Source organism: Perna viridis, chromosome 7 (genome assembly GCF_037379345.1).
Source record: "Perna viridis isolate PV_CMFRI_1.1 ecotype Kerala chromosome 7, ASM3737934v1, whole genome shotgun sequence".
In the NCBI taxonomy this organism is placed as follows: domain Eukaryota; kingdom Metazoa; phylum Mollusca; class Bivalvia; order Mytilida; family Mytilidae; genus Perna; species Perna viridis.
The window spans coordinates 4,387,228-4,415,051 of record NC_142451.1 but is presented as its reverse complement, the minus strand read 5'-3'; the positions used below and the strand labels follow the sequence as shown (position 1 = coordinate 4,415,051).

At 32.2% G+C, this 27,824-nt stretch overlaps 1 protein-coding gene across 1 annotated transcript; it reads right to left on the bottom strand.

Annotated features, from left to right (window-relative positions):
• Positions 1-785: 785 nt before the first annotated feature.
• LOC148611029 (uncharacterized) lies at positions 786-24,434 on the bottom strand. Its single transcript, XM_088591080.1, has 7 exons — positions 24,235-24,434; positions 12,311-12,400; positions 10,207-10,449; positions 9,767-9,833; positions 6,475-6,642; positions 4,900-4,999; positions 786-4,376 (listed from the first exon to the last, which is right to left on the bottom strand). Exons 1-7 carry the CDS (start codon positions 24,314-24,316, stop codon positions 4,287-4,289), a joined length of 840 nt encoding a protein of 279 aa, XP_088447206.1. The 5' UTR covers positions 24,317-24,434; the 3' UTR covers positions 786-4,286.
• Positions 24,435-27,824: the final 3,390 nt, after the last annotated feature.

Sequence of the window (27,824 nt, the reverse complement as noted above, 5' to 3'; positions counted from 1 at the left end):
GGACACCTGGATCAGTGATGCAGAGCTATTGTCAGCATAGTTTATGAGATTTTAAGCTTACAGCAGTATATATCAGATTATCATCATATTGGAATGTCATCAAAGCTCATATTTCAATCTGAGTAATGTATATTTTCATAAAAGGAGAGACACAGTACAAGTCATCATGCAAAAGCAACAAACCAGATATCTAATAATTCCCTCTCATAGAAAGGGCAATCAAGGGAACCAGGAATCGAACAGTAACAAAGATAGTATAATCCAAGTATAAAAAATAGGCAGGGAATATAAAACAGGTAATAACCAAAGTAACACATAAAAAAAAACAACAAATGAGCAACCCACAATGCCACTTAAAACTGGGAGCATGGACCAGGTGCACTGGTAGGGTAAACACCCTCTGCTTTTCTAGAAACACTTGCATAGTTGCTAATACAATGTAATTTCCAAATAGAAGAAAGAGGAAAGAAAAAATATGATACAGTGCTAATGCAGGTGTATACACTATAACAATCCATGATTTCATGATGACAACCATTAAACTTTTTTTGTGATGACTAATTTCATAGCAACATAAGAAGCTGTGAAATCTGTTACAGAAAAACTGTAATAGGCAGACAAGGTGAATGCAATATAGGGTGGTGTTAAAGTGAATAGAAGGACATAGTAAACAACAAATATACCTTGATGTTTACATGTATTGTCCACTGGGTGATGTCTCAAGTTGTATGTTCCCCCCCCCCACCAACAAAAGTTTAAAGCATGTATCAAGAAATAAGAAACAGTAATGGACAAAAGTTTTATTTCATAAGTCTCTTGCCATATACAGCAGATAATCTGTCCTGCTGGAGAAAGTTTTATTTCATGAGTCTCTTGCCGTATACAGCAAATAATCTGTCCTGCTGGAGAAAGTTTTGTTTCCAATATAAATATACAAATTTATAAACCTAAGTATCCAAAACATGTGTAAATGTCCAAAAGTGGATAAATAATACAACTTAGTGTAAATAACAAAGACCAAACATTTACTTCCCTGTAAAAATAAAAGTGACCTGCTTAGTTTAGACTTACAAAGCCAAGTAGAGTAAAAAAAAAAACTAAAAAAAAGTTTACAGAAGAGTTCTCGTCTCAATTTAAAAAAAAAATCATTTACATGATAATTTTACATGTATTATAGCATAGTAAAGCTTGGAATTGAATTGCTAAAACACCATCTATAAAGCTAATTTGTGACATATAATAATCAAAGCCCTATTAGATACAGATGAAACAAAACTTTTGTGTGACATGAAGATTGTAACAACAATATAAACATTATAACAAGGAGAATACCAGGTATATAAGTAGTCAGCTGCCTTAAAAATTCACATTCTTGGCAATCATTTTCTATATATTCTGGTCTAAAGAAAAGTAGGGGACAAAGTCATTGCAGCATTACCTTTGAAGACTGCAAATTAAATTAGAAAAACAAAATTCGAATTTCAATGTGTAACTAGTAATGAAAAAGTAGAAGTGTAGAGTTCTAGTTTTTTTTGTTCTTGTTTTGTTTGTTTTTTTCCAAACTTGAATTTCACCTTACTGCGAATTCAATAGTTGAAAATGCAATACAGTTTGAAAATACATGCATACTTGCAAAAAATAGGTACTGAGGTTCTATTTTTTTTTTTATTAAATTGATGTTTATTTATGTAGACAATAAGCAACCTAGAAAATTACAGGAATAGATGATTCTCCTTGTAATAATATTTTGAGGGTTAATGATAATGATTTTTTTTGTCTACTACAGGATATCCCTACAATGCTTTTCTGCATTTCTTATGTAGCATTACCAACTCTGGGATTTTACCAACAATATCCTACAATGCAGCCTAACTTGTCTGCATTACACAGGGATTTTACCAACACAATATCCAATGCCTATACATTACTTCCATACACTTTACATGTGTCTATTTTACTTCCTTTATTCCTTTTACCCATTCAACTTGAAAAGACATCATTATAGTTAATATTTTAACCTGAATGTTAACATACTGCAGTAGAGACAAACATAAAAGTATAAAATAAATTGTTTGAATTACTGACTACCTTTTTGCATGCATAAGTCTGGTACCAACCATGTATATTGTGTTAGTAAAATCCCAAAGAAAAGTATTGACAGAGTAACAAATGCCAATAATTTAATGATAATAGTCTACATATTGCACTAAATGAACACTGTAATCTATTATGGAATGAAATAAAATTGTCCAAAATGTTGGCCTGACCCTGTAAATAATCACCACTTCGATCATCTGTTTAATACCTAGATTCCACAATGACAAAAAGAATGCCATGATATACCATATGACTGGTAATTTTCTTAGAACAAAATTTTTGTGGTCCATAATGGTAATTGGAGAACTGGTTATAAAATTCGAGCTACTTACTGTAAAAATAAATGGAAATTATATTTAATGACTTAAATTTGTGCAATTTCTCAGTAACTTAGAAATAATGCGAAGATAAGATTGTAACAAAAATTTCCCGTCATTAGGTATTACTTGTTTTAACTATCAAGTTTAAGCTCAACATGGGAATAAAAGAAACTAAACAAGAGATCAAAATGGTTTTCTATGGAATTTAAGGGCCTTGCTTTAATATGTCAAATACTAATTTGACAGTGTTCCCACAACCACATAATTCACTGTTAAAACAATCATTATAAATTTGGAATAATCACAACACAAGAACTGTCCACCAAAAACAAATTTAAGTTAGAATTTGAAATGATTGTAGTCTAACAATCCTACAGAATTTCTCAGATATAAATACCATGATAAATTCAAGAGACTATTCATCCTGATCTCATTACTAATACACCTACTCCATGTATACATAAAAATGGAGTAAATTTTATTTCTAAATATAGATCAAATATGAATAATCTAAAGGTATTGTCATTTAATACAAGCATTTAACACAAGACAGTTATCAAATTCGGAGTTTTGACAATACAAAATATAACCGGATGTGAACAACTTAGATTTCTTAACACAGAGATTGCACATGTCAACTATAAAAAAAAACAACCTTGAAATTCTTTTGGCAAAATAAATGGAACAAATTATCATATACAATGTAAATAGCTGAGAAAATGAGTATACACAAGATATTATCCCTCCACGATAAAGTACAAATTATATTTTAATTATCAATGATAATACAGTCAAACTTGTTTCAGGGATCACCTAAAAGACTATGATTAAAATAAACTTATGTAATGCATTCTATGTATATTTCACCTGTATATAAAGAACACTGGTGATTTTGGTCTCTTATGGAAGGTAACATAAGACAGATGTAACTACATTATCATGATTTGTATAAGTGATTAGAATTCCTACCAAGTTATAGTTTTCCTGAAATTTAATGCAAAAGTTTCAAGTCCAAAAGAAAAGTCAATAAAAACATATATAAAATCGAGAAAAATATAATGATAAAACAAAACCATAAAAATTACTTTTTTTCTGATTTGATTGGTATAAATAATAAAGCAACATTTCACTGGTATGCTAAAGGAAGTGTCTCTATGAGTATAGGATTTAGTCTTTACCAATCTTTTCAATGATAACAAAATCATGGAATGCACAAACATTGTCTTGCGTAAATACTTTATGTCACACACTTAATTATTAAAGAGAGAAAAGCAATGTTAAGAATAAAAACCTATTAAGTCGGATTTCTCTCAGTTTTTGAGATCAATTTATCAAGGATTTCTACCTTTACAAAAACGCACATGGAAAACACAGAATGTTTAATTCTTTAAAGTCACTCCATAAAAGATAATTAGTAATGTTCAACTTCTTGTCACTTTCGTAACAGAAAAACCATATTAGATATATAAAAAAAAACGGATAGGAATGTTTTAGTTACTAGTAAAAGCAAAACTAGGAATGTGTCAACCCCCGAAGGTTGAAAACAAGTGAAAGGAGGAAGACCAGCTTCCATTTCATATTGAAACACCTTATCAATACATGCATGATTACCAAAACTTAACAATGTTTTTTAATTTTAAAAATAAATTACTTAGATGCCATCTCCCATTCTTTAGAATTACCTATTCATCTTTACATTAGGAACAATAATTTAAATATTGAGATGTAAAACAAAACAATGCAAAATCACAGAGCACTTTTAAAAGTCAACAAAAACAACAACATAAAAACTGAAAAAGTTCTTCTAGAAAAAGAAAGAAGTAAACTGCATTCTACACAGTTCTACCACAACTCCCCATCACCACCAGTTTACTCAGTGTCTTTCTTGTCTTCTCCTGGTCCTTTAGAAACTGGAGTTTCTTCATTAAAAAGTGGATTTCTCACTTCCATTTCACCAGTCTGAAAGAACAGAAACAATTATAGCTAGTAAACAATACAATACTTATGTGTTCTAGATCTAAAAAAACATATGCAAATGATCATGTATTCAATATAAAAAATCTGACAATTTTTATTATGTTTAAAGTCATTATACACTGACCCTGAATATTAAAAAACCTTGAAAAGGGAAAGAATGCATCCTTTCATCAAAACAACCCATCTTAGCATTAAAAATATTAAAATCTCTACCATGATTGTTATGATGTGTTAACAGAAGTAGACACCCAACAACAGTATACAAAAATTTATCTGTCAAAAAAAGATTAGTATTGTAGCTGTAGCATATATTTCTACTGAAAACAAATGATTATTTCACTATTCCTGAGCTGTTCCTGGTCCCATTGAAGTTTATATCTAAATTTGAATGGAAAACCATAACAGTTATCACAGTTATTATCAAAATATTGACAGTTAGCAGAATATCTTAATATTTCATAAATGTAAAATTTTATACAGCTTATGTATGCTTTCTATTACTCACTGGAGCAAGACCAGGACACTCATACACTGTATAATCTCCTTCTTCATTTTCCTCTTCAGATTCATCTTCGGATGCATCATGTTTCATCTCACCATTAGCCCTGAAAATATAAATAATGTCTGGCTGAAGAAAACGTCAGCAAAGTTTAAAGAAAATAGTCTGCTTGAAGCTTTTCTTTCTCTCTATAGATTGTAGGTACATGTATAAACTTTGAAAGTAATGTAAAAAACCTACACTAAGTACTGCTGTTAAGAAATAACAATAAGTAGCAAAGTCTACAATAATAGCACGATGAATCAATGGAAATAAGCTCTTTTCATACTAATACATTATTTTTTCTTGTAAAAAACAAAGGTACCTCACACTGAATTCTATCCTATTATATTATTTACTTGTGTAACAATCAGTCTCTATGTTGTATGTTGAGATATTCCATGGAGAGAATTGGATGTATTACTGAGCGAATTTTATGGTGTGTTTGTTTGTTGTTTCGGATAATTTTTTTACATAAAAGGCCTTATAAAGCTAGTTTAGCCCCACGACAGTCATGTGTGGGTCTACAGTGTGGAGATATTGGTCATTAATGTGTCTGTGTCGTTATTCAAATTATCAGTTTATTTTGAAAAAGGTTAATCTCTCTGTTACTATGGATTTTATTACTTTTGTTGTTGGCCCCTTTCAGAACCTACAGAGACGTTAACACTTGTAGAAGACCTTTCGGTGATCTCTGAATGTATTTACTATTTTGTATAAATTTAGGTTATTCCCTGGGGCATTTGTTGTGTTCCTTCTTCTAAAACAATATTTCATGCCTTAAATCAGTTGTTCCAAATCCAACACAACTTCAATGAACAACTGATAATGCTTTCTTCACTTCAAACGTCTACATATTCTAACAACTAGTGTTTAAATCACATGTTCATTTGAAAAAGGATAACACTATTATTATAGAGTCAGACAATGTGCCAAACTGTTAAGTAGCCTTAATCAAGCTCCATTACATGAAAACCACTCCCTGGCACTTATAACTGGTTATAGAATAAAACAACTTTGATATCATATGGACATTGATCACCTGTTCACACCTAATGAGAAACCATTTCATCCAAAAATCAATGCATTAATGGTATCATCAGTTCAACAATAATTAGTTTATCCTGATCAACAATTTTACTATTTTTATTTTTTTAATAATGACAGATTTTTCAACCGAAAGTAGTAATTGAGATACATACACATTTCAAAGTCAATAACAGTAACTTAAAAAAAACAGTTAAATTGATTGATTACCGGTAGGTTTAACAACCATGGCAGATATCATGCATTTCAGGAAAAGAACCTTTGACCAATCTGCTTTGTAATTGTCAGACAGGATAAGCCAGATCTTTACTGTGCTAACTCTTTGAAGCAACAGCCTGCAGGTAAGCATGCCAACAAACTCGGATACATTAGCTTGACTTCCAGCCAACCAGTCACCACTCTTAACCCTTCATACCCCATCCTTGGTGGAGAAGCAATGATATCCACTTTTAAAGTTAGCAAAGACAATTTTGAAAATGAAATTAAAAAACATACTTTTCCATGGCAATCATTTGTTGTTTTTGATGTTGATAATGATACATCTGAGCACTCTGAGCCAACTTCCTATCCCCTGGACCGGACCCCATTCTCTCCTTAGTTGGACCAGTCACACCATAAGCAGGATAATCTACCTCACTGGCAGCTTTTATGTTTTTATTTAATCTACAATGAAAACAAGACACTTTAAATTCACTTCTACAAGTACATATAAAATAAACAAACAGTATTTTTCAAATAATTTTGAAAGGATGAAAATCAGGTTAAATAGGAGAAAAAAAATTTGTAACAAAGCCTAGAATTATCAAAGGCCCTTTTTTACACTAACAAAAAATATTATTATTATTATACTGAGTTTGTTAGCAATAAACATTGACTACCATGTACATACTTCATTTGTGGGTATAAATTTTTGTGATTTAAAGGATGTCAATTTGTAGATTCTTTAATTCTCTGAAATAATAGTTTTTTTCAAACAAATGAATGTGAAATTTTCTTTTCCTTAGGAACCAAACTTCATGGTTTGTCAGGCACATGAAAACTAGGAAAAATGAGTTACCAACAAACGATGTGTGATTCCTAAGATTTGTCCAATAACTGGGCAAACTTACTTTGAAAATAAAATGTTAAAACTATGTGGAAATCTTGCTTACTGTTTTTATTCACTTGAAGGATGAATGACTTATCACTAAGACCTTGACATTAAATTGAAAATGTAAATTTGCCATATTAGTTTATGGCCTTCTCACTATGACCTAAACCTCTTCATTTTTTTAATAGAAAATTTCATCATTAGACTACATAATGTGAAATTTATTAACTATAACTTCAGAACCTAATAACTTAACACTGACTTTATTTAATAAGACATCATGACAGATAAGTAATTAAACATGATCAGATGTAATGAACTTGTAAATTCAATTTACCAAGTCAGGAAAATTACCATTACATCATGACTACGAAATAAAGATTTACAAACATCTCAGACTAATTGTATGTAAGAGAAGGTGTTGAAATTTATGACAAATCTCCCTTTATTGTTAGATCAATTTAGGCCAGGACAGAAGAGGAGTTTTCAAATCAATCTAGGCCAGGACAGACAAGAAGTTTTAGATCCATTTAGGCCAAGACAGACGAGAAGTTTAATATCAATTTAGGACAGGACAGATGACAAATTTAAGATCAATTAAAGCCAGGACAGATGAGAAGTTTTAGACCAATTTAGGCCTGGACAGAAGAGAAGTTTTCAGACCAATTTAAGCAGGACAGATGAGAAGTTTTAGATGCATTTAGGCCAAGACAGATGAGAAGTTTTAGATTAATTTAAGCCGGGACAGATGACAAATTTAAGATCAATTTAGGCCAGGGCAGAAGAGAAGTTTTTTGATCAATTTATGCCAGGACAGAAGAGAAGTTTTTTAGTCAATGATTTTTAAGTTTTCATATGCTCATTTAAAGGGAGTTGCTCAGAACTTCTCAGTCTTAAGCGTTGTGTTCAACTAGAAGTCCTTCTACTTCCAACAACTATACCCTTCATGTACATTTCATTTTAGAATTTTATTTTGTATAAAAATATTGAATTTAACTTGTTCTCTCATTCTCAAACTCTACTTTCTGTGCAAAATCTGTGCTTAAAAATCTTCATTTAATCAAATCTTTATTTATATGAAACATTATACAGGCATAAGTACATGTAAACTTAAATAATTTAAATGCCATGTCAGAGGATCTGCAATGTATAGATAATACAATATTGATACAGTGAAGATAGTCTACAGTGTAGGTGGATTTAAATTTAATTATTGTCATGACATATAATATGGCATTATCTAGACCATGACATACAGGACAAATTTTATCATGGATCCAAATTTACAAAAGAATATTGTAAATAAATTAAGTCCATGCCATGACTGAGAGTCATGTAAACTGTAATCAAGCTTTATTTCTACCATGCCAATATTTTCAGTATTCATGTATTTCTACATCAAACACAGCAACAATTTTGGCAATTTATCAGTGAAAGATAATCCTCTGATCAATTCAGTAAAATAATTCATCAGTATTATCAGTAGAAGTTGTCTACATTGGCATGTACATGTATATTGGTACACCTGTCCAGGTGATAATGATGATAAAATACATGTTAACCAACATTTGACCACTTTCACAATAATTACAAAAATAACAATTTTACAATTAGTTAGAAATAACCACAGTATTTGAATATCATTCAAATATGAGTGGAAGGGATTTCTAAGTTATCAGTTAAAAAAAAAATAATAATCCTTTATTCATATAAAAAGCTGTTCTATTAATCCAGAACTAAATCATTTTGATAACACATGAAATGTTCTAAACAAAAGTGAAGTAAATATTCAATCAAATGACAAAAATGTTTAACATTTTTTCTTTCCATTTTGTTCCTATTGTCAATGCATGAAATAAATTCTTAATGTTTCCAGAAACCATATGTATGGAACACTTATAAAGTATCTTCAGGTCAAATGCTTTCTCATTAATCAATTAACTTCAAGTCCTTGCCATTAAAGGAAATATTTTCCTGAGACCATGCCTTTGAATGCAATAAGAATTGTGACTTTCAACCCACGCTAATGAAATTTCACCATCAAAAGTGATTTGAATGTCCACTCCTGACAATAGCCTAAGCCCCAAGAGAGACCACCTGATAGATCTGAGTGCTTCTCACTATTATCATGTTGAAATAAGGAATGGCTTGTTGTCAAATGACAACTGAGAATTAGAAAAGGATCTTATAAAAGTGATCTATGTCTGAAAAGTCATTAGAGGAAATGAAGGAACAAACAAATAGTTAGAATCTGTTATGACTGTTGGTGTCAATTTGTATCAAAATGACATAAAATCATACTGGTACACATTTTTCTACCCTTTTTCAAAAGTGCCCCCCTTGGATTTTCAATATGCCTGATTCAGATTTGATTGTATCACCAGACTTCTAAATTTATTTACGCTTAAATACTTAAACGTGCTTCGACACAATAAAATTATCCCAGTTCAAACTATTTATTTTAACTTGCAAACATAAATGTTGGACTTATGGAAAAAAAATGAGAACTTGAGCTTTAAGTGTTCATAGTAATAAAACAATTTACAATAGTAATGAATATACATATACATATACTCCTGTACTCTTAATTCCTCATATTTTATAACATAACATACACAGCGTTGATCACAATTATAATTTTTTTCTGATATAACACAAAAATAATTCTTACTAAGACGTCCAATATTTATGACTTACTTGTACCAACAGACACCAGCTATGATAAGGCCAACAAATCCTGCTAAACTGCATGCAGCAACAATGGCTGTCAATGAAAGATATAAGCATTAATCACAAGAAATTATGTACAACATAAGTAAGAACTACACTGTTTACATCTAAGATATGGGCATGTTTTACGTTCAGAAAAAATAAATCAATAATTTGACTTGTATTCATTGTACATATATTTGAAGGGTATAAAGAAGGAATGACAAATGCCCCAACTCTTAAAAATCTAGACCTTGACAAAAAATATTGCCAACTAATCTTGAGAAATTTCACAACACACTTTTACAAACACATCACATCTTTTTTCATGCACTTTGATTTAAAGATAACAAATACAATGTTTTCTGAAATATAAAACAGAATTGAAAGGAACAGGCTAAGTCTAGCTCTCTTCTTGAATTACTTACCAACAAAGACAGCATCAGTGCCACTGATGAAACTACTGCCAGCATCATTGTTTTTGTTTTGAACCTGAGGTAGAGGATTAGGGGGTGGAGCATTAGTCTGTGCCTTGGTAGTTTTAGGATCTTGTACCGTAGTATCATCCTCAGCTTTTGCTTCAAGTTTCACATCAGCCTCATCATCATCATCAAGGACATCTTTTTCTATTCTCTTATCATTACCTATAACTTCTTGCCATTTTGAACTTACTGTAATTAGAAAAAAAATCTATAAAATTTAAATACAATCCTTGAAAAACAGACTTCTAATGCACTATAATTACATCTTAGCTTACTTATTTTTTTTTAATGGACTGTAGTTAAATGTAGGTCAACAAATATCACATTGATTTCATAGGCGATTATTTGTACAGGTCCTATTATAAACTATTGTAGACCTACACATAATGTCTTAGCTGAAAGCAATGGCATGCTTCCTCATTCTATCATAACCTCATGATAGAAACACTAACTTAATGGTTTATGTCAAATTTCAAGGCTTTTGTGCTCAATTAATTTTACTGCAGAATAAAAAATATTCCACTATTGAGTGTTCAATATTGTTTTTTATTAAAACGTGAAAAAATAAAAAGCCTCACTTTAAGCGCATGATATGTCCACTGCCCTTTTAACTTGTCTTTATGCTTTTAATGAATTTATATGATCAACTAGAAATACTGTGAATACCCTCCCCCCTAAAAAAAGTAAATAAAAAATGCACAAAAAATTTGACACTATCAAGGCTACCTCAAATTTAACTAAGTTTGTTGTCTTGATTTTTCACCCATACATTTCTATCTTGTTTAAAACACACTTTTCTGACAAGGTTACCAAGTACCTTTTATATTTATTAGTCGATCATCATAACAAATGGTCTGTTTTAAAGATTTTTTAACTAATAAAATTTCCTTGGCCATTTCCAGCCTTTTTAAAAAAGTAAAACTTCATAACACAGAAACTTAAAATTTGATATTTATTCAAATCAGAAGGGAGCTTACTTCAATAGATATGAATAATTCACCAAAGTTTCATAAAAGTTAGTGAAAGTGTTTTTGAGTAATTGTGCAAAAACTTGAAAATCTCCCTTTGATAAGTATAAAAATTCATAACATGGAAATGAAAAATTTGAAATTTATAAAAATTGAAAGGGAACTTATGTCCATAGACATGAATAATTCACCAAAGTTTCATAAAAGTTGGTGAAAGAGTTTTTGAGTTATTATCCAAAATCTTGAAACCCCTCCCCCTTTTTAAGGAAATAAATTCATAACATGGAAACGAAAAATCTGAAATTTATAAAAATTGAAAGGGAACTTACGTCAATAGATATGAACAATTCAACAAAGTTTCATAAAAGTTGGTGAAAGCGTTTTTGAGTTATTGTCAGAAGTGTGGATGACAGACGGACAACAGTATACCATAATATGTCCCGTCTTTGACAGACATATAAAAAGGGTCAGTGACACTTTGTACTTTTTATCAATTTCTCTGTTGAATTATATTATATTGTTGTTATTGTGTTCACTCATGTAACAGTCAATCTTCCTGGTCAATCTCAATAATATTAAATTCTCTACAAACAGTTCATACCAATATAATTGTTATCATACTTGGAATCAACCATCAAAGCATGGATAATACTAATTGTAATAATGACATGAACTGGAATATAAAGATATGGGTCAACAGCCACCAGTACATGACATCAACTTTCCAGGATAATGATCTTCCTTTGTTTGAACTGAAGCATCAAAATCAATGTCACCTGATACAATCCTGTTTATTGAAAAATCAGGTCTTTGACTGAATTTAATCAGTAGCAGTTATTGAAAATAGGTTATTACTCATTTTAATTCCCCTTTACATTTATATATACAGCTATGATACAATATCAATATTGCTGATTAACACTGTCAAGGGAATTTTTTGCTCACTAGTTTTTGTAATTCTGTTTATCAAAAATTATTGTACAATAGAACATTATTTAGATTCTGTTTGCAGTGTTAAAACAGCACAAAAAAGTACTATATTCATAAATATAGGTCAATACATCTAAGCAAAGGGTTCTTACAGGATTTCACACGCCTTTGCTCATATTGGGGCCAGGAATCTTTCCGTGCTAGGAAACGCAGTTTTCTCATTAATTCTGCATATTCATCTTCTGAAATAGAAATAGAAATTTTATTTATGATTCTAGTCATGAACTACTAAAGCTGGTATACATGTACATGCAGAATAAAAAAAGTACATGTTTCAGCAATAGTAAAACACTTGTCGTGTAGAATAACATGCATTTCAGCAATAATAATAGACTTGTCTTCGGCTACATACATGTGTATACTCAATACTGATATCTAGATAGAACTGTTGACTGATACTATACGTGTAAGTAACTAAATAAATATTTAAAGATCTGTTATAATAAATTCCTGCTTACCAAACTAAAAGGTTTTCTTCAACCAATTTTGCAACTATAATTACATTCTGTTTAATGCAGTAAATTAAAGAACATACATGTATTTTAAATGTCTTAGAAATCCATTTAGCAATGTTACAATGAGCTCTATAACATTTGACAAGAACTGTAGGTGATGGTTATCAAATAGAAATATAAAGGATAGTTACATATAAACAAAAATGAAATATGTATCTCATCAATATAAAAGTGAGATAATTAGCAATGATTTTCATTCCCCCTTGTGCCCTAATAAGGAAATCATAAATGTCATATTAGAATATATATACATAAAATTCTCTGTGATCAGGTTTATTGATCTTTATCTATGGTAGTGTGTAGTAATACCATAGGGAAATGAACATCCATCAAGTAAACTCTTATCATACAGTAACTAAAACATTCAAAGCCAACATTACTACTGTATATGTAAATAGTAGTGATCTAGCCACCCCATTTTCCAAAGAAAACTCCTCCCTATGTTATTGGACAGAAACTAATTAAATTTGATTTATAATAAGCCATCTGTAAGTTTTTTTTCTTTTTGTGCAACATTAATGTTATTATAAAAAAAACATGGTACTGTGATGTCATAACATCAATTTTGACTACAGTCCACCATTCAAGTAATCCCAAAGTAATTAACATTTTGGTTAGAGATCAAGTTAAGATTGGAATCAAATAGAAATTCAATTAATCGGATGGTTTTGCTTGTAATTTCACAACTTAGTTTGCTCCTGTAACTAACTAAAACAATCATGCCTGCGTATAAAACATTACACTCATGTTACTATCCATTATAAACTGTTCAAGAATAGGCTATATCACATAAATTGTTAAAAAGTTAATCCTAAAACATAGCTATATAGAAATGAACTATTTTCAGGGAATTATAAAATGCATAAATTTGTATCAATTTCTTCGTGAAAAAAAAATGGTACCAGTATTCAGCCATTGAATAGTTGTATAAAACTGAACACAAGATTTTAGTTTGAAAATAAGATTAAATATTAGAAAAGACCCATATACTTATGCTCAAGTTATTGTCTGGAAACCAATACACTTCACAACCACTCCTTTTCTGACTTGATGTATCTTAAAACCATTCTTAGAGTCTTGTGGCATACATGCATGGAAAAACAACAGAAGATCTGAGAATGCCAAGAGAAAGAATTGCACAACAATAAAATACCTGATACATACCAACACAATCTTTTAAATGTTAGATTCTATATACTAAAATGTCACACACATGATTTACAATGACTGAACATCAAAATTGGTAGTCCTACGGAAATAGACTTCTGTCATTTGGAAATCAATGATCTTTTCCACTATAAAGAAAACATAAATCTTCATTTCTACAATTGAATGAAGCCTCGTTATGGTTGATGAGATAAATCAAAGCCATTAAGGAAATTTTCTATCAAACCTAGACATTGATAAGTAGTTTTCTATTTGTTAGAATATAACCAAGCTTTAGAATGGAGCTAGGAACAGATCACACAAAATGTACATTTGTTCAGACAGTCACTAAAGACAAATCTCAGAGGATGAAATAATGGCCTTAGTTTGATCTACTGAGGGACATGGTCAATACACAACTTCAGTTACTACAGTACAAGTCATGAAATAATGGCCTTAGTTAGATCTACTGAGGGACATGGTCAATACACAACTTCAGTTACTACAGTACTAGTCATGAAATAATGACCTTAGTTAGATCTACTGAAGGACATGGTCAATACACAACTTCAGTTACTACAGTACAAGTCATGAAATAATGACCTTAGTTAGATCTACTGAAGGACATGGTCAATACACAACTTCAGTTACTACAGTACAAGTCATGAAATAATGACCTTAGTTAGATCTACTGAAGGACATGGTCAATACACAACTTCAGTTACTACAGTACAAGTCATGAAATAATGGCCTTAGTTAGATCTACTGCAGGACATGGTCAATACACAACTTCAGTTACTACAGTACAAGTCATGAAATAATGACCTTAGTTAGATCTACTGAAGGACATGGTCAATACACAACTTCAGTTATTAAAGTACAAGTCATGAAATAATGACCTTAGTTAGATCTACTGAAGGACATGGTCAATACACAACTTCAGTTATTAAAGTACAAGTCATGAAATAATGGCCTTAGTTAGATCTACTGCAGGACATGGTCAATACACAACTTCAGTTACTACAGTACAAGTCATAAAATAATGGCCTTAGTTAGATCTACTGAAGGACATGGTCAATACACAACTTCAGTTACTACAGTACAAGTCATGAAATAATGACCTTAGTTAGATCTACTGAAGGACACGGTCAATACACAACTTCAGTTATTAAAGTACAAGTCATGAAATAATGGCCTTAGTTAGATCTACTGAAGGACATGGTCAATACAAACTTCAGTTACTACAGTACAAGTCATGAAATAATGGCCTTAGTTAGATCTACTGAAGGACACGGTCAATACACAACTTCAGTTATTAAAGTACAAGTCATGAAAAATGACCTTAGTTAGATCTACTGAAGGACACGGTCAATACACAACTTCAGTTACTACAGTACAAGTCATGAAATAATGACCTTAGTTAGATCTACTGAAGGACATGGTCAATACACAACTTCAGTTATTAAAGTACAAGTCATGAAATAATGACCTTAGTTAGATCTACTGAAGGACATGGTCAATACACAACTTCAGTTACTACAGTACAAGTCATGAAATAATGACCTTAGTTAGATCTACTGAAGGACATGGTCAATACACAACTTCAGTTATTAAAGTACAAGTCATGAAATAATGACCTTAGTTAGATCTACTGAAGGACATGGTCAATACACAACTTCAGTTATTAAAGTACAAGTCTAATGTAACATTTATAGAAAATCCATTTAAGCACTGATTATGGAAGAAAGAAATGGAATGAAGTTGTATAAAAAATACACATCTATAGATCTGGTATTTAATGTTTTCATAGATTACCCAAACTGCTAGTCTGAGCACTCTTAATTTCTTCACTTCCATGCCACATGGTAAGTTTAGAAGATTACCCAAACTGCTAGTCTGAGCACTCTTAATTTCTTCACTTCCATGCCACATGGTAAGTTTAGAAGATTACACAAACTGCTAGTCTGAGCACTCTTAATTTCTTCACTTCCACGCCACATGGTATGTTTAGATGATTAGCAAAAACAAACTGATAAATGTACCTTGATTAATAAAGTAAAGGGTTGACACCTGAAGTGTTAATATCTATATAATATGCTGTTATAAAGTTGTTATAAAGTAATTCCAAACCAAGTAAGAAGAGAGAGATCACACTTCTAGAGACCTGACTATAAATCTGACGAAGAGAGAGATCACACTTATACAGACGTGACTATAAATCTGACATCCATAACTAATACTTCTTAAGCAACCAAATCAATGTGTAAATGTTCATAAAACTGTATATAACTTTTTCCTATTAATTACACCTAAATATGGATCCTTACTTGTAAAATAACCATTAATTACTTCAGATGTGTATTGATTAGAAAGAGCTTCTTTGTGAACACATATTTCTGTTTCTAAATCAAATTTCCAATAATATCATTGACTGAATACCATTCCAATAATACCATTGACTGAATACCATGAAAGAGAAATTTTCGCATGGAAAACTTATAGAAAAAGTTCTTTCATAGCTAAATTTAGCTTAAAGGACAAAAGCAGTAATTCAGTCTGAAGACTTATGTGCAAGAAATGTAAAATGAAGACTTTCAATTCTATGTAGACAAATCACTTCAATATGGTTCAATGAATTTAATATCAGACTTAATTAGAAAGCACTGAAGCATCAATCAGAATAAGTAACACAAATGTGTTATATATATGTATCCTTGACATACATCTTTTGAATTTTACAAGAACTTTTTTTTTACAAATATAGTACATGTATAAATTGTAGATTCTACAAAAAAGTTTCTATAGAAGTGCATACATGTATAAATTATTATACATGTACATTATGTACATGTAAATACATATGTACATGTACATGCAGAAGTAAAAGATCATTTGTTTAGTACAAGAAAATCAAAACTGATCCCTTCCTTACTCTTATAAACCTTCTGTAGCTACTGAATACTATCATAGTTACTTTCTTTGTATTCACACCTACATGTACATGTATATAAAGAAAATAACTGTGACAGTAGCTACATGTACATAAATAGTAGGATTAATCAGTGTTCAATTTTCCCAGCTGACCCTACTTTTTTTATAGTAAAAAGACAATACATTCACTGATTTTTTAAGTTGTCCAAAAGAAAACCAATCCTTGATTTTTTTTAAATAGTTGACCTAAAACTGATATTTATCTCTCCCTTTCTGGAGAATGGGTGTTCATGGCCATGCATGGCTTTCATTTGAGACTATTTAACACCGGTCCTTTTACTTGAAGATGAAGATCTAACTTACCTATTGTTTTATATACTTAGTTTGCCTGATTTGGTTGTACTTGTAATATTGTTACATTTAGTATCTTAGTATTTATTATCTTGCAAACAAAAAAATGTCTTTACTTCAAAATTTATACAGTAGTATATTTCTATCATTACCAAAAATGTACACATACATGTAAAGTACAATGCACATGTACACACATATACTTCTATCAGTGTTCTCCCCAGTTCCATTTAGCATTATGGTAATGTAATGCTATGATACTATCTAAACTGATTTTCCTGTAGATAATGTTACAAATGTGATGCTATAATTTCAAAGCAAAAGAAACTATAAACTATACATCAAAATTTTCTAGTTTACCAGGATGCTATCTGAATGTTCTAGGGGGGACAATGTTACATGTATTAACAGCTAGACCTTTAATTATGACCACTATTTACAATGTATTTGAAATTAAGTACTGAATAATAGCACCTAGCCATACGACTTGCACATAGATTTGTTACATGGCACAAATTTACATACATTCCCCGAAATTCTTTATTGAGTTACATTGCATATAATGGAATGTAGTCATGTAACATACATGTACAATGTATGTAGTGAAATATACTACAAATGTACCAAATGGGAATAAAAATCTGTTGCTATCATACCAAACAGATGGTAAACAAGCAACAGTATTTTTAGGAAATCCCAGCACTGAAAGTTAAATATAATGAGGATAAACAGCCTTCAATTTCTGAAATATGACGTCAATCTTGTCCTACAAACAAGAGAATCTGGTCAATTTTAAACATAAAAAGATTTCTTGATAAAACAGTTTCTGTTAGAGATAAAAGCCAGTTTTATTGAATGGGGATTGATTAATTGACAAATTCAAGAACTATTAATCAACAGACCTTGTTTATGATAACCACATCTGAAACCATCAATGGGAGGTTTGGAGATAACACTGTTTGTTTTGCCTTGCTATTGTTCTATACTGCAAGCAGCAAGTACAAGACAGTCTTCACATATTGTTAAAAATTGTGATTTTTTTTCAACTTTAAAAATATAAATAAAGTAGCCAAGAAAAATTTAACAACTGATTTTTGTTCTAGAATAGTACATTTCTTAGACACAAGAAATCTGGACACAACTGGTAAATATCCCCTGTTCATTGGAGTCAGAGTTTATTTTTGTTACTTAGTATGTATTATTTTGGTTATTTTATGTTCTTTGTTGTGTTTGTCTGTTTTCCATGACTGGTTTTTGTCCCTGGATTACATCCTTTTGCTTTCGGCTAGAATTTTGGTTCCCTTGATTATTCTTTCATTTCTTTTAGCAACAAGTTCCATACATGTACATGAACAATACAAGTTGTAGATGTTACTGAAAGTTCTTACTACTGTTATTCTACATGTACACATACTTCCCACTACATGTGCACGAACATTTTGTCAAGAAACACATCAATACTTGAACTCAAGAGATTTTTTATGAGATAACGTGTAAAATAAATCCTTTTCTTAATTGATACACGTGTACAAAAAAAAACACAGTTGAAGTTAAATGGAGGAGAAAAACTTGAACACTGGTCATTAATATTGTGTACTACAAATTCTTCAATAAACATGTACTTGTAAACAGTGAAATAAATTAGTAGTAGAACTACAGACGAAGTCTATGTAAAATCAAGCAGGTCTATGATGAAATTGGCTCAAGTTGCTTTAACATGAACAGTGCTGTCTATGTAAAATTATGATGGGCAAAAAAATCAGTTTCTAACACTGTGTATATGCATCTGTAATATACACAGATACATTATGAACTCTCTATGTTACAAATTAAGTGAAGCCAGTTTTATTGACTATAATATGAATAACTTAAATCAGCATTGATACAGGAAGTCTAGTCAAAAACAGCTTGTAAGACAGCTTAACCTGTATATACTGAGTGCAGTTTTTGTTCTTACAAAAATAATCTTAATAACTTGACGAAAATGTACTGAAAAATGTAAATAGAATAAACTATGAACTACAATGAAGTACTAGTAAAGTTGTTGGACACACCACATTCAATCCATCATTCAAAATGTTTTATTTTCTTATGTTATTTGTATTTTTGCGTAAGCCTGAATATGGTTCATTTCTAGCTTCAAATGGAAACAACAACACTTCTTAGTTAACTCTTCCAATGGATTATTGAGTAGATATGGTTTATTTAAACCGCCCACATTATTAACTGAAATGTTGAAGCCCCAATCAATATCTGAAGTCTTTGGTGATGACATAGAAGTTCCATCAGAGGAACTGTGATAAATAGCTTTGGGCACAGCAATATAATGCAATTATACGAAAAGTGGTTTGTCACTACAGTAACACAATTTCTGCATATCTACCAGTAGCCATAAATAGCTGTATAATAGAACTACAGGTAATCTCAGAGGAAGTCTTAAGTGGTTTTACCAAGCATAAGTTCAGGTAAAATTGTATGGAATTGTCTCATCATAAACATGTGAAATACATGCATGTTGATGTAGTACAGTTGAGGTTTTTTTAAATTTGAAATTTATACAAAAAAATTTAATAAAAAAAAACCTCTCCCCTTAAAAAAAAACTCATGGGTTACCATAGGCCATCATAAAAACAAATTCCAAGATTTCCATCCAACATTATTCAAAATTAGGGGCAGGCTGGCAAATTTTATTTTTTATCATTTTACGGAAAAATGAAATCAATTTGAAAGAAATTGACCTAAATTGGAAAAAAATTGAAAATAAAATTTTTCAGGGAGAGTAAAAATAAAAATATTTTTTCACTTTTTTATAATGTTTTTTTACTGGATCATTATGACATGAATTTTAGGAAACAATTTCTTTCCCTACCTATATGTATCTACCCAAAGTCAGGAGCTTAGTCCAGTAAGGTAGGATAAGGGGAAACCAGCATTAAATGGGGCCTACATGGCCTCAGTATACTACATTTTTTGTTGTAAGTATACATGTATTTTTAAAGCATTATAGATTGTAATAAAATAAATCCCCTAGGCTACATGAAGATTTTTTTGTCTTGACAACAAAAAGAGAAAAAAAACTGAGGAAATCTGAAGCAAATGTACAATGATACATACAATGTATATGTAATTAAATATACAGTTAAAAACACATAACAGTTAAATCTGGATATGAAAAGGTGGAACTCTACTTCTATCATGTTTAAAGTAGAAGAATATCATGTCTGGTTTACTGTTCCCCTATTTACTCAAAAAAATGCTAAAGGCTTTTTAAAAACAAAATTTAATTTACTCCCCTTAAATCTCTTAAATTAATAGTAGTGTTGAAATGAACATCAAAGGTTTTGTGTCTACCTTTATCTTGTGGCTTTAGTACAAGCACATTTGTGCATGCAGTGAAAAAAAAAACAACTTAAATTGCACTAAAACACTATCTTGGAGCTACAAAAAGTACATTTAAATGATGAAGCATAAATATTTGGATAATTTTACAAGCCTATCAGGCTTTTGCCAACAATTCAGTGCCAAAGTACAGTGCTATTAACAAATGTACAACAATGTAGTAACTATGGATCCAGGGTGTCTGACAATCTGATAACTTGTTAGTCACCTGGTTTATTTTTCAACAAGTCATACATTTGTACCTACATGTTAGTGTACATGTAACCCACAATTTATATCAATATGCATGAATACAATGTACACGTATATAGATACATATAGCTACACATGTATTAATAAATGTACATGTAGTCATGTACATGTCCATGAAGCTTATATTTGTAATGTTACATACATGTAAATGTAAACATATATATATATTTATGTTCAAAGTTCATTTAGCCATGTAGCAACATTAAAACATATCAAACTGTTGGCCATAATACCAAATATTAGCTGCTTGCTTCCCAATCTAGAACTTTTATTAAACAGTTCATTAAGTAATGAACTTTTAAAAGAATGTTAAGTACTGTACATTATACAATCATATTACATGTTACAGATTATTTACATGTACATCAACATGTACAATATCCTCACTAGGTAGAAATAGAGGCAACGTGCCCAACCATTCAGACCTAAGCCTTTTGAGAGACCTAATAGACACACATTGTATTCTGTAGGTGTATTTAAATCAAACAATTTTACAATTTCTGAAGATCTGTGAGACTGTAAAATGAAGTACAGCAATAAAATGCCTTCCTCCTATGTCCCTCTATCTTCAGATCCTGCCCAGAACATTGAAGGACATGTACATTGTGTGTACAGTAATTGGGATTAACATTTTGGGAATGAGCCATTTTGAATGATCTTGATACTTTCAATGGGACATTCTTTAAAAGTCTTAGAAAAATTTACTTTTGAATTCAATGATTTAAAGGGACATTTTCAGCTGGAATGAGATAAAAGACAAATGCTCCCCCTCTAAACCCAATCACTGTATGTAGCAAAACAAAAAAAACAGGCTGCTGAATTGACAGAAATATGTACCAGTACATTTCTATCTACACAATTACACACTATGACTACACAGGTCATTGTCAAACTGGGTATACAATCAACAATGGGTACTTTCATTGTCTAAAAAAATTAAATAATGTGTAATCTTTAGCAAAAAAATATAGCCCAATCAGTGCAAAACCATGTGATAACAAAATGGAACATCTCTAGATGGTTGCTGAATGATGATGTTTGGGAAGTAAACAATATTCCAAAATCATGGCAAGGAAAGTAAAACAATGGGTCCTCAAGCATATCTGGAATCCATTGAGACATTTCTATTTGCAAACATGATCAGAAAAGGTCACAAATTAAAAAGAGGCAATGGATGCTCGTCCATGCATTCCACCAAGGGGAGCATCTACAGGCTAACTGTCCACACATCCAGTTTGAGTCAATAACACATGAAATTGTGACGGAAATGCATCATTTATGCAGGGACAAAAATGAGTAGTCGCCCAGTAGCCAATGGTTACTAGATTTTGAGCTGGACTACCAAATTTTTCGGTAGAATTTAGTAGAACATATAGAAAATATTAAACAAAAACATGGCCTGTGCTACCATCTGGAATTTCTTAACTTTTACTCCTTATTTAAATGTACTTTAGTAAAGTGGAAATTTTAAGAAATTCATTTTAATATACAAATACATGTACATGTATGTACAAAATGATACAAATACAATAAAAGTTATTAAATCATATCTGATGTACATGTACTGTAACAAATATCAATTAAAAATGATAAAGAATTAAGACAAAATACACATTTAACAAACTTGAAAGACAATTTTAAACAAATACAATGAGAATAGGTACAACAAATGTATGGTGTACATGTACATGTATTACAACCCTACTGGGGATAAAAAGGTCAGTCTAAAGTTTGCACATCCAGAAAGATTATTTGGGCACATGAATCAGTCTGGCACTTTTAACTCATAATGCTGCCATTCCAAACAGCAATCACAAGCTAGTGAGTCTTGATCAGGCAAATTCTTCTTACAGTACATCAGGGTTCTCCACAGCCTCTTTTTGCATGGCGCTGCGCCATGTGTTACTTTCCTTGCGCCATGTATTAAAATTTGCATCATGCATTGCAAATCAGCACTGTATTTCCCAATTACTCTTTGTTTATGAATCACCTATACATGTCATAAATCTATGATTAGCGCGTGCGTTTATTCTAAAGGTAATTTCAATGTTTTGATTGGTAATTTAAGGGGGTTTAATGTGTCAGGGAGTGAAACATGTGTAAACACATCTCTGATCTGTCAAATTTACAATTATCATCGTTGGCAAAATCAATATGATTAAAATTCGGATGAAACGGACGTTTTACGGTCAAAGTTCTTGTGGTTAAATTATGAAGAACTTCTTAAATGCAGGTGGTTTAATGGTATCAACAAAATGACCACACCTACCAGTGGTTTTCATTTCTCTAGAGCTATGGACCTATGGTCAAGCCTAGGGAAGGGAAAACTTTACCTTTAATAACTGAAATACAAAGTAGACAATACAGACAGCAAAAAATACCATTGTTGGTTTCTATGTTGTAGCTTGTGCTATTAAATACGGTATGTCACATCCAACCTTATACTTTTTTAGCAATTTATTTTCTGTGCGAAAGGACATGCGCCACAATACAAATTTGTCCAACCAGAGAGAGAGCCATGTGTTTATTTTGATCCATGGTGGTCCCTGAGTACATATGAAACATGTACGTTCACACTGGTCCTTCTTTGTAAAAACTCAAATTCTAAGAACATCCCATGCGTCAGCACTGAAGTACTTTTTAACACATGGGATATTCACATTTTTGCCCATGATTTTATTTCAAATTTTTGAAACATCTGGTAAAGATGATGCATCGACTTTGACACCAGACATCATAATTTCTATGACTTGTTACATTTGTATGTGTCTGACCAACATAAATTCTGTCCATTTTTAAGTACAGGGTCTTGCTGCCACTATCAAATATGCAGCCTATTAATATACATGTATATAACACAAATAGAAAACTGTCCAGTTTATTAAATGTGAACACAGTTCCCAACCAATTAAAAGTTCATTAATAGTACATTTGCAGGTAAGGTCGACAATATTTCTGTTAAGAAATTGGGTGTTTCTGTTACAATTCTGTACATGTATGTTATCGATCAAAACCGGATATGCGGATGATCAGCCAGAAGAGGCTCCCCATCCAAGAATGCGTGGACAAGGAGCCACTGCCATTTAAAAAATAAAACAATAACACAAAATTATACATGTAGTCTATGATTGGTGATGGATGTTAAATAAATAATACAGAGCACCAGCACCTGTTGAACGCAATCAAGTATTGCGGCTCCTCTTTGAAGGGGGCTTTGATACTAAAGTACGGATTGTGCTGCACTGAACAGAAAGTTCAACCTCTGAATATTGTGCAGAATATATTATGTGTCTAACAGCATAGACCATGTCATGGTGTGTCTACTATGTTTACTATAATATCAAGGTTTTCATTATTTCAATAAAAAAAATAATGTAAACACATGCATACCAGCAGAGCAAAAATCAAAAACGTAAACAAACCTGTTCTGTATGAATTGACGCTCTTAAATAGATTCCCAGGAAGGACAAGTAGAAGTCCTATAAGAATGTATATGAAAGCCATTTGGCAAAGCACTACTTTTAGCTTTGAGTTGCTACATTTTGAGCGATTGTTCTCTTGAAGACATTTTCATGACATCTGTTTGGTAGTTATCGATCACGTTCGAGATCTTGACGTCATTGATAAAAGAGGTGAAGAAAGGATAGAAATTAGAACCAACAGACGCTATAAAAGTAGAAACGTATAAGCAAAATTGACGGAACGAAACAAAATGTTAGATTCTGCGCTTGTTTTTATATTTCCATTCGTTTCTCATTATCACAAAAGACTGTACAGTGAAGTTACGTATACATTGAAATTACTTTGAAAAAATATTTTGACGAGTTACAGAAAACGTAACCATATGGCAAAATTGTCGGCATATTTTTTTCCTTCATTCTTATGAGGCTGACTTTATAGCTGATCTGATCCGAAAGAAAGAACATCGTTTAGCTAGATCCTTCAATCTAAGTTTACTTTATATAAATGACGTATAATCGTTAAACAATCCTAGTTTCGATACATCGATCGCATCTACCCCAAAGAACTTGAGATAAAGGACATTACAGACTCTGTGAAGTCAGCCTCATATGTTGACCTACACTTAGAGATTGATGGCATGGGAAAACTATTGACCTAACAATACGACAAACGTAATGATTTTTCATTCAGAATTGTCAACTTTCCTTTCATCTGTGGAAACATCACCCGCATATGGAGTTTTCATATCACAACGCATACGTTATGCCAGAGCTTGCCGTAACTACGCAGACATTTTGTATCGCGATAGACATCTTACAGTTAGGCTTCTGGAACAGGGTTATGTTGCTGCAATATTGAAGTCATCACTACAGAAGTTTTATGGTCGTCACCATGAACTCGTGGATCGTTACGGTATATCCATCGTACCACGAAAACTGATTTGTTCAACGTGTCATAGTTTTCCGTTCCTCGTTCGTCTACCCCGGGCTTTACTTTTTATGAGCAACTCGGCGGGTGTTTCTAGAAAAGCAGAGAACGCTTACCCTACCGGTGCACCTGGTTCATATGCTCCCAGTTTTTAGTGGAGTCCGAGTTGCTTATTTACTTTTGTTACTTTGTATGTATTATTTTAATTACTTTATGTTCTTTGTTATGTTTGTTTGTTTTTCATGTCTGGTCTTCGTCCCTGGAATGCATATTTTTATTTCCGCTAGTATCGTGGTTCCCTTGATTACTCTTTTATTCATTCATTTATATTTTTGGACTTAAGTAGAAGTCTTTATACAAAAAAAAATCAGACATGAGATGATTCATGCATGTCAAAAACCCACCAGATTTACTATAAGTTCTTATACAGAAGCACTAACAGACCACCTAACCAGCCTTAGTTTGTCATGCATCCGATTGCTGCGCTTTTGAGATAAAAGCTATATAGAATGTGCATGAAACTGGTACTGATATTGACCGCAGTGAAAGATGGACAGCAACCTAGTTGCAATACCACCTAGTCTCGTATAATGGCATTAATGATGTTTGTTTGTTGGGGTTAAAGTCCGACCAGCAATATTTCAGCTATATTCAGACGATGAACATGAAATGGATGATAAAATGATCATGTAATGTAAAATGGGATGGAACACAAGGATGATAGTGTTAACAAATTTTGATTGCCACAAGACAAAAGGAAGGGATGGGTAGGGTCGGGCAATTTAGCCTCCTGTGGCGGAGCGCAAAGGTTCCTACTTCGGCAGAATACCACAGTAGGGTTCTTGAACGTGCGAGGGACGTGGCAACTTTCCCAACACGGTGCACCACTATGGTTTGCTGTCAGGTTTTCCGTATTATAGCCTGACAATCCCAGCGTGTAACACGCCAGGGGTACCCCATTTCACCATCTGGGGCACAGATCCCAGTTACTCTGTGGGCAGAGCGCCTAGCCCCCGGCTAGGTTTCTGAGCACTATTTAGTCGCCTTTTACGACATTCTTAGCGCTGCTGCAGGCCTATTCTTTTAACACCCGGACCTGCACGGGGCGGCATTAATGATATGTAGATACTTATAAAAATTCTAAAGCTTTACTTGAAAACTCAAAATCCCGCAGTTTTTCGGAAATCGGTTCTCTTCAAATCTTTGACTCTTTAAATCTTTACAGTATGTTGTAACGTGATAAATTGAAATGTTGTTTAAAAGGTCTTTTGCTGATTCTAGAAATTATGTTGTTCTATGTTACAAATCCACATATTCTTTTAACCATTTGTGGATTTGCTCTCAAAAGGTTAAAGTGTGCAACACAGAAAAGCAGGTTTGCAACATGCTTGATTTCCTCACTGATAACATATTCATCACATTTGGAGAAGCTATTTTTCACCAATAAGTTGGCATTTCAATGGGCAATAATTGTGCTCCTCTCTTAGCCGACTTGTTTTTGTATTCATACGAGACTGGATTTCTTCAGAATCTCGTAAAGAATAAAAATATAAATCAAAGACTGAAGTCTCCAAAGTCGCTTATCGTCAAATATTCTGTCACTGATTCTGGCTTACTTTCAACACCCGAAATGGCATGAATACGATATGCTCTAAAATCGGATAAATCCTCTAAAATCTCGGTTCTCTTGATAAAATTGCGTACTATTTCGTAACCCGAATGTTCACATTTAATCACTTGCATATTAAACAACTGGCAATGGCTAAATATAGATATCGGGGTCCTGATATATATAGTCAATTGTAACGAGCTTCTGTGTTTGAATTGGAAATTGCTATGGCGGTAAACACGGTACAGATCTGAAGCATTACGTGGAGTATAAATATAAAATTATGCAAATCATATGCGAATATAAAGTACTGAAATTACGAGTGCAAGAAGTCGCTAACAATAATAGCGATTTAAAAATGCCAAATTCTTTAATTTTACATACAGATATATTGGTTATGAATTGTTCAATAAAAACCCTTCTTTTGGTATATGGTTACCTTCTCAGTTTCCACGCCCCGTGCAGGTCCGGGTGTTAAAAGAATAGGCCTGCAGCAGCGCTAAGAATGTCGTAAAAGGCGACTAAATAGTGCTCAGAAACCTAGCCGGGGGCTAGGGCGCTTTGCCCACAGAGCAACTGGGATGTGTGCCCCAGGTGGTGGAATGGGGTACCCCTGGTGTGTTACATGTTGGGGTTGTCAGGCTATAATACGGAAAACCTGACAGCAAACCATACTGGTGCACCATGTTGGGAAAGATGCCACGTTCCTCGCACGTTCAAGAACCTTACTGTGGTAATCTCCCGGAGTAGGAACCATAGGGGGAGCCACAGGAGGCTAAATTGCCAGACCCTACCCACCTCTCCCTATTTCCAGTGGCAGTCAAGGTTTGTCGACTCCATTGTCCTTGTGTCCCATCCCTTTTTCATTTCACCATCATTTCATGTTCATTTTGTCATCAATTTCATGTTCATCGTCTGAATATAGCTGAGATATTGCTGCTCGGACGTTAAAACCCAATAAACAAACAAACAAACTCAGTTTCCGCTAAATACATGACGTATTAAAATTATCGT

Coding starts and splice junctions, on each gene's coding strand:
- LOC148611029 (XM_088591080.1), bottom strand. CDS start 24,316: ATGGCTTTCATATACATTCTTATAGGACTTCTACTTGTCCTTCCTGGG. Junction 9,834..10,206: donor CACTGATGCTGTCTTTGTTG/GTAAGTAATTCA, acceptor TTTCATTGACAG/CCATTGTTGCTGCATGCAGT. Junction 6,643..9,766: donor GCTGGTGTCTGTTGGTACAA/GTAAGTCATAAA, acceptor TTTTCATTGTAG/ATTAAATAAAAACATAAAAG.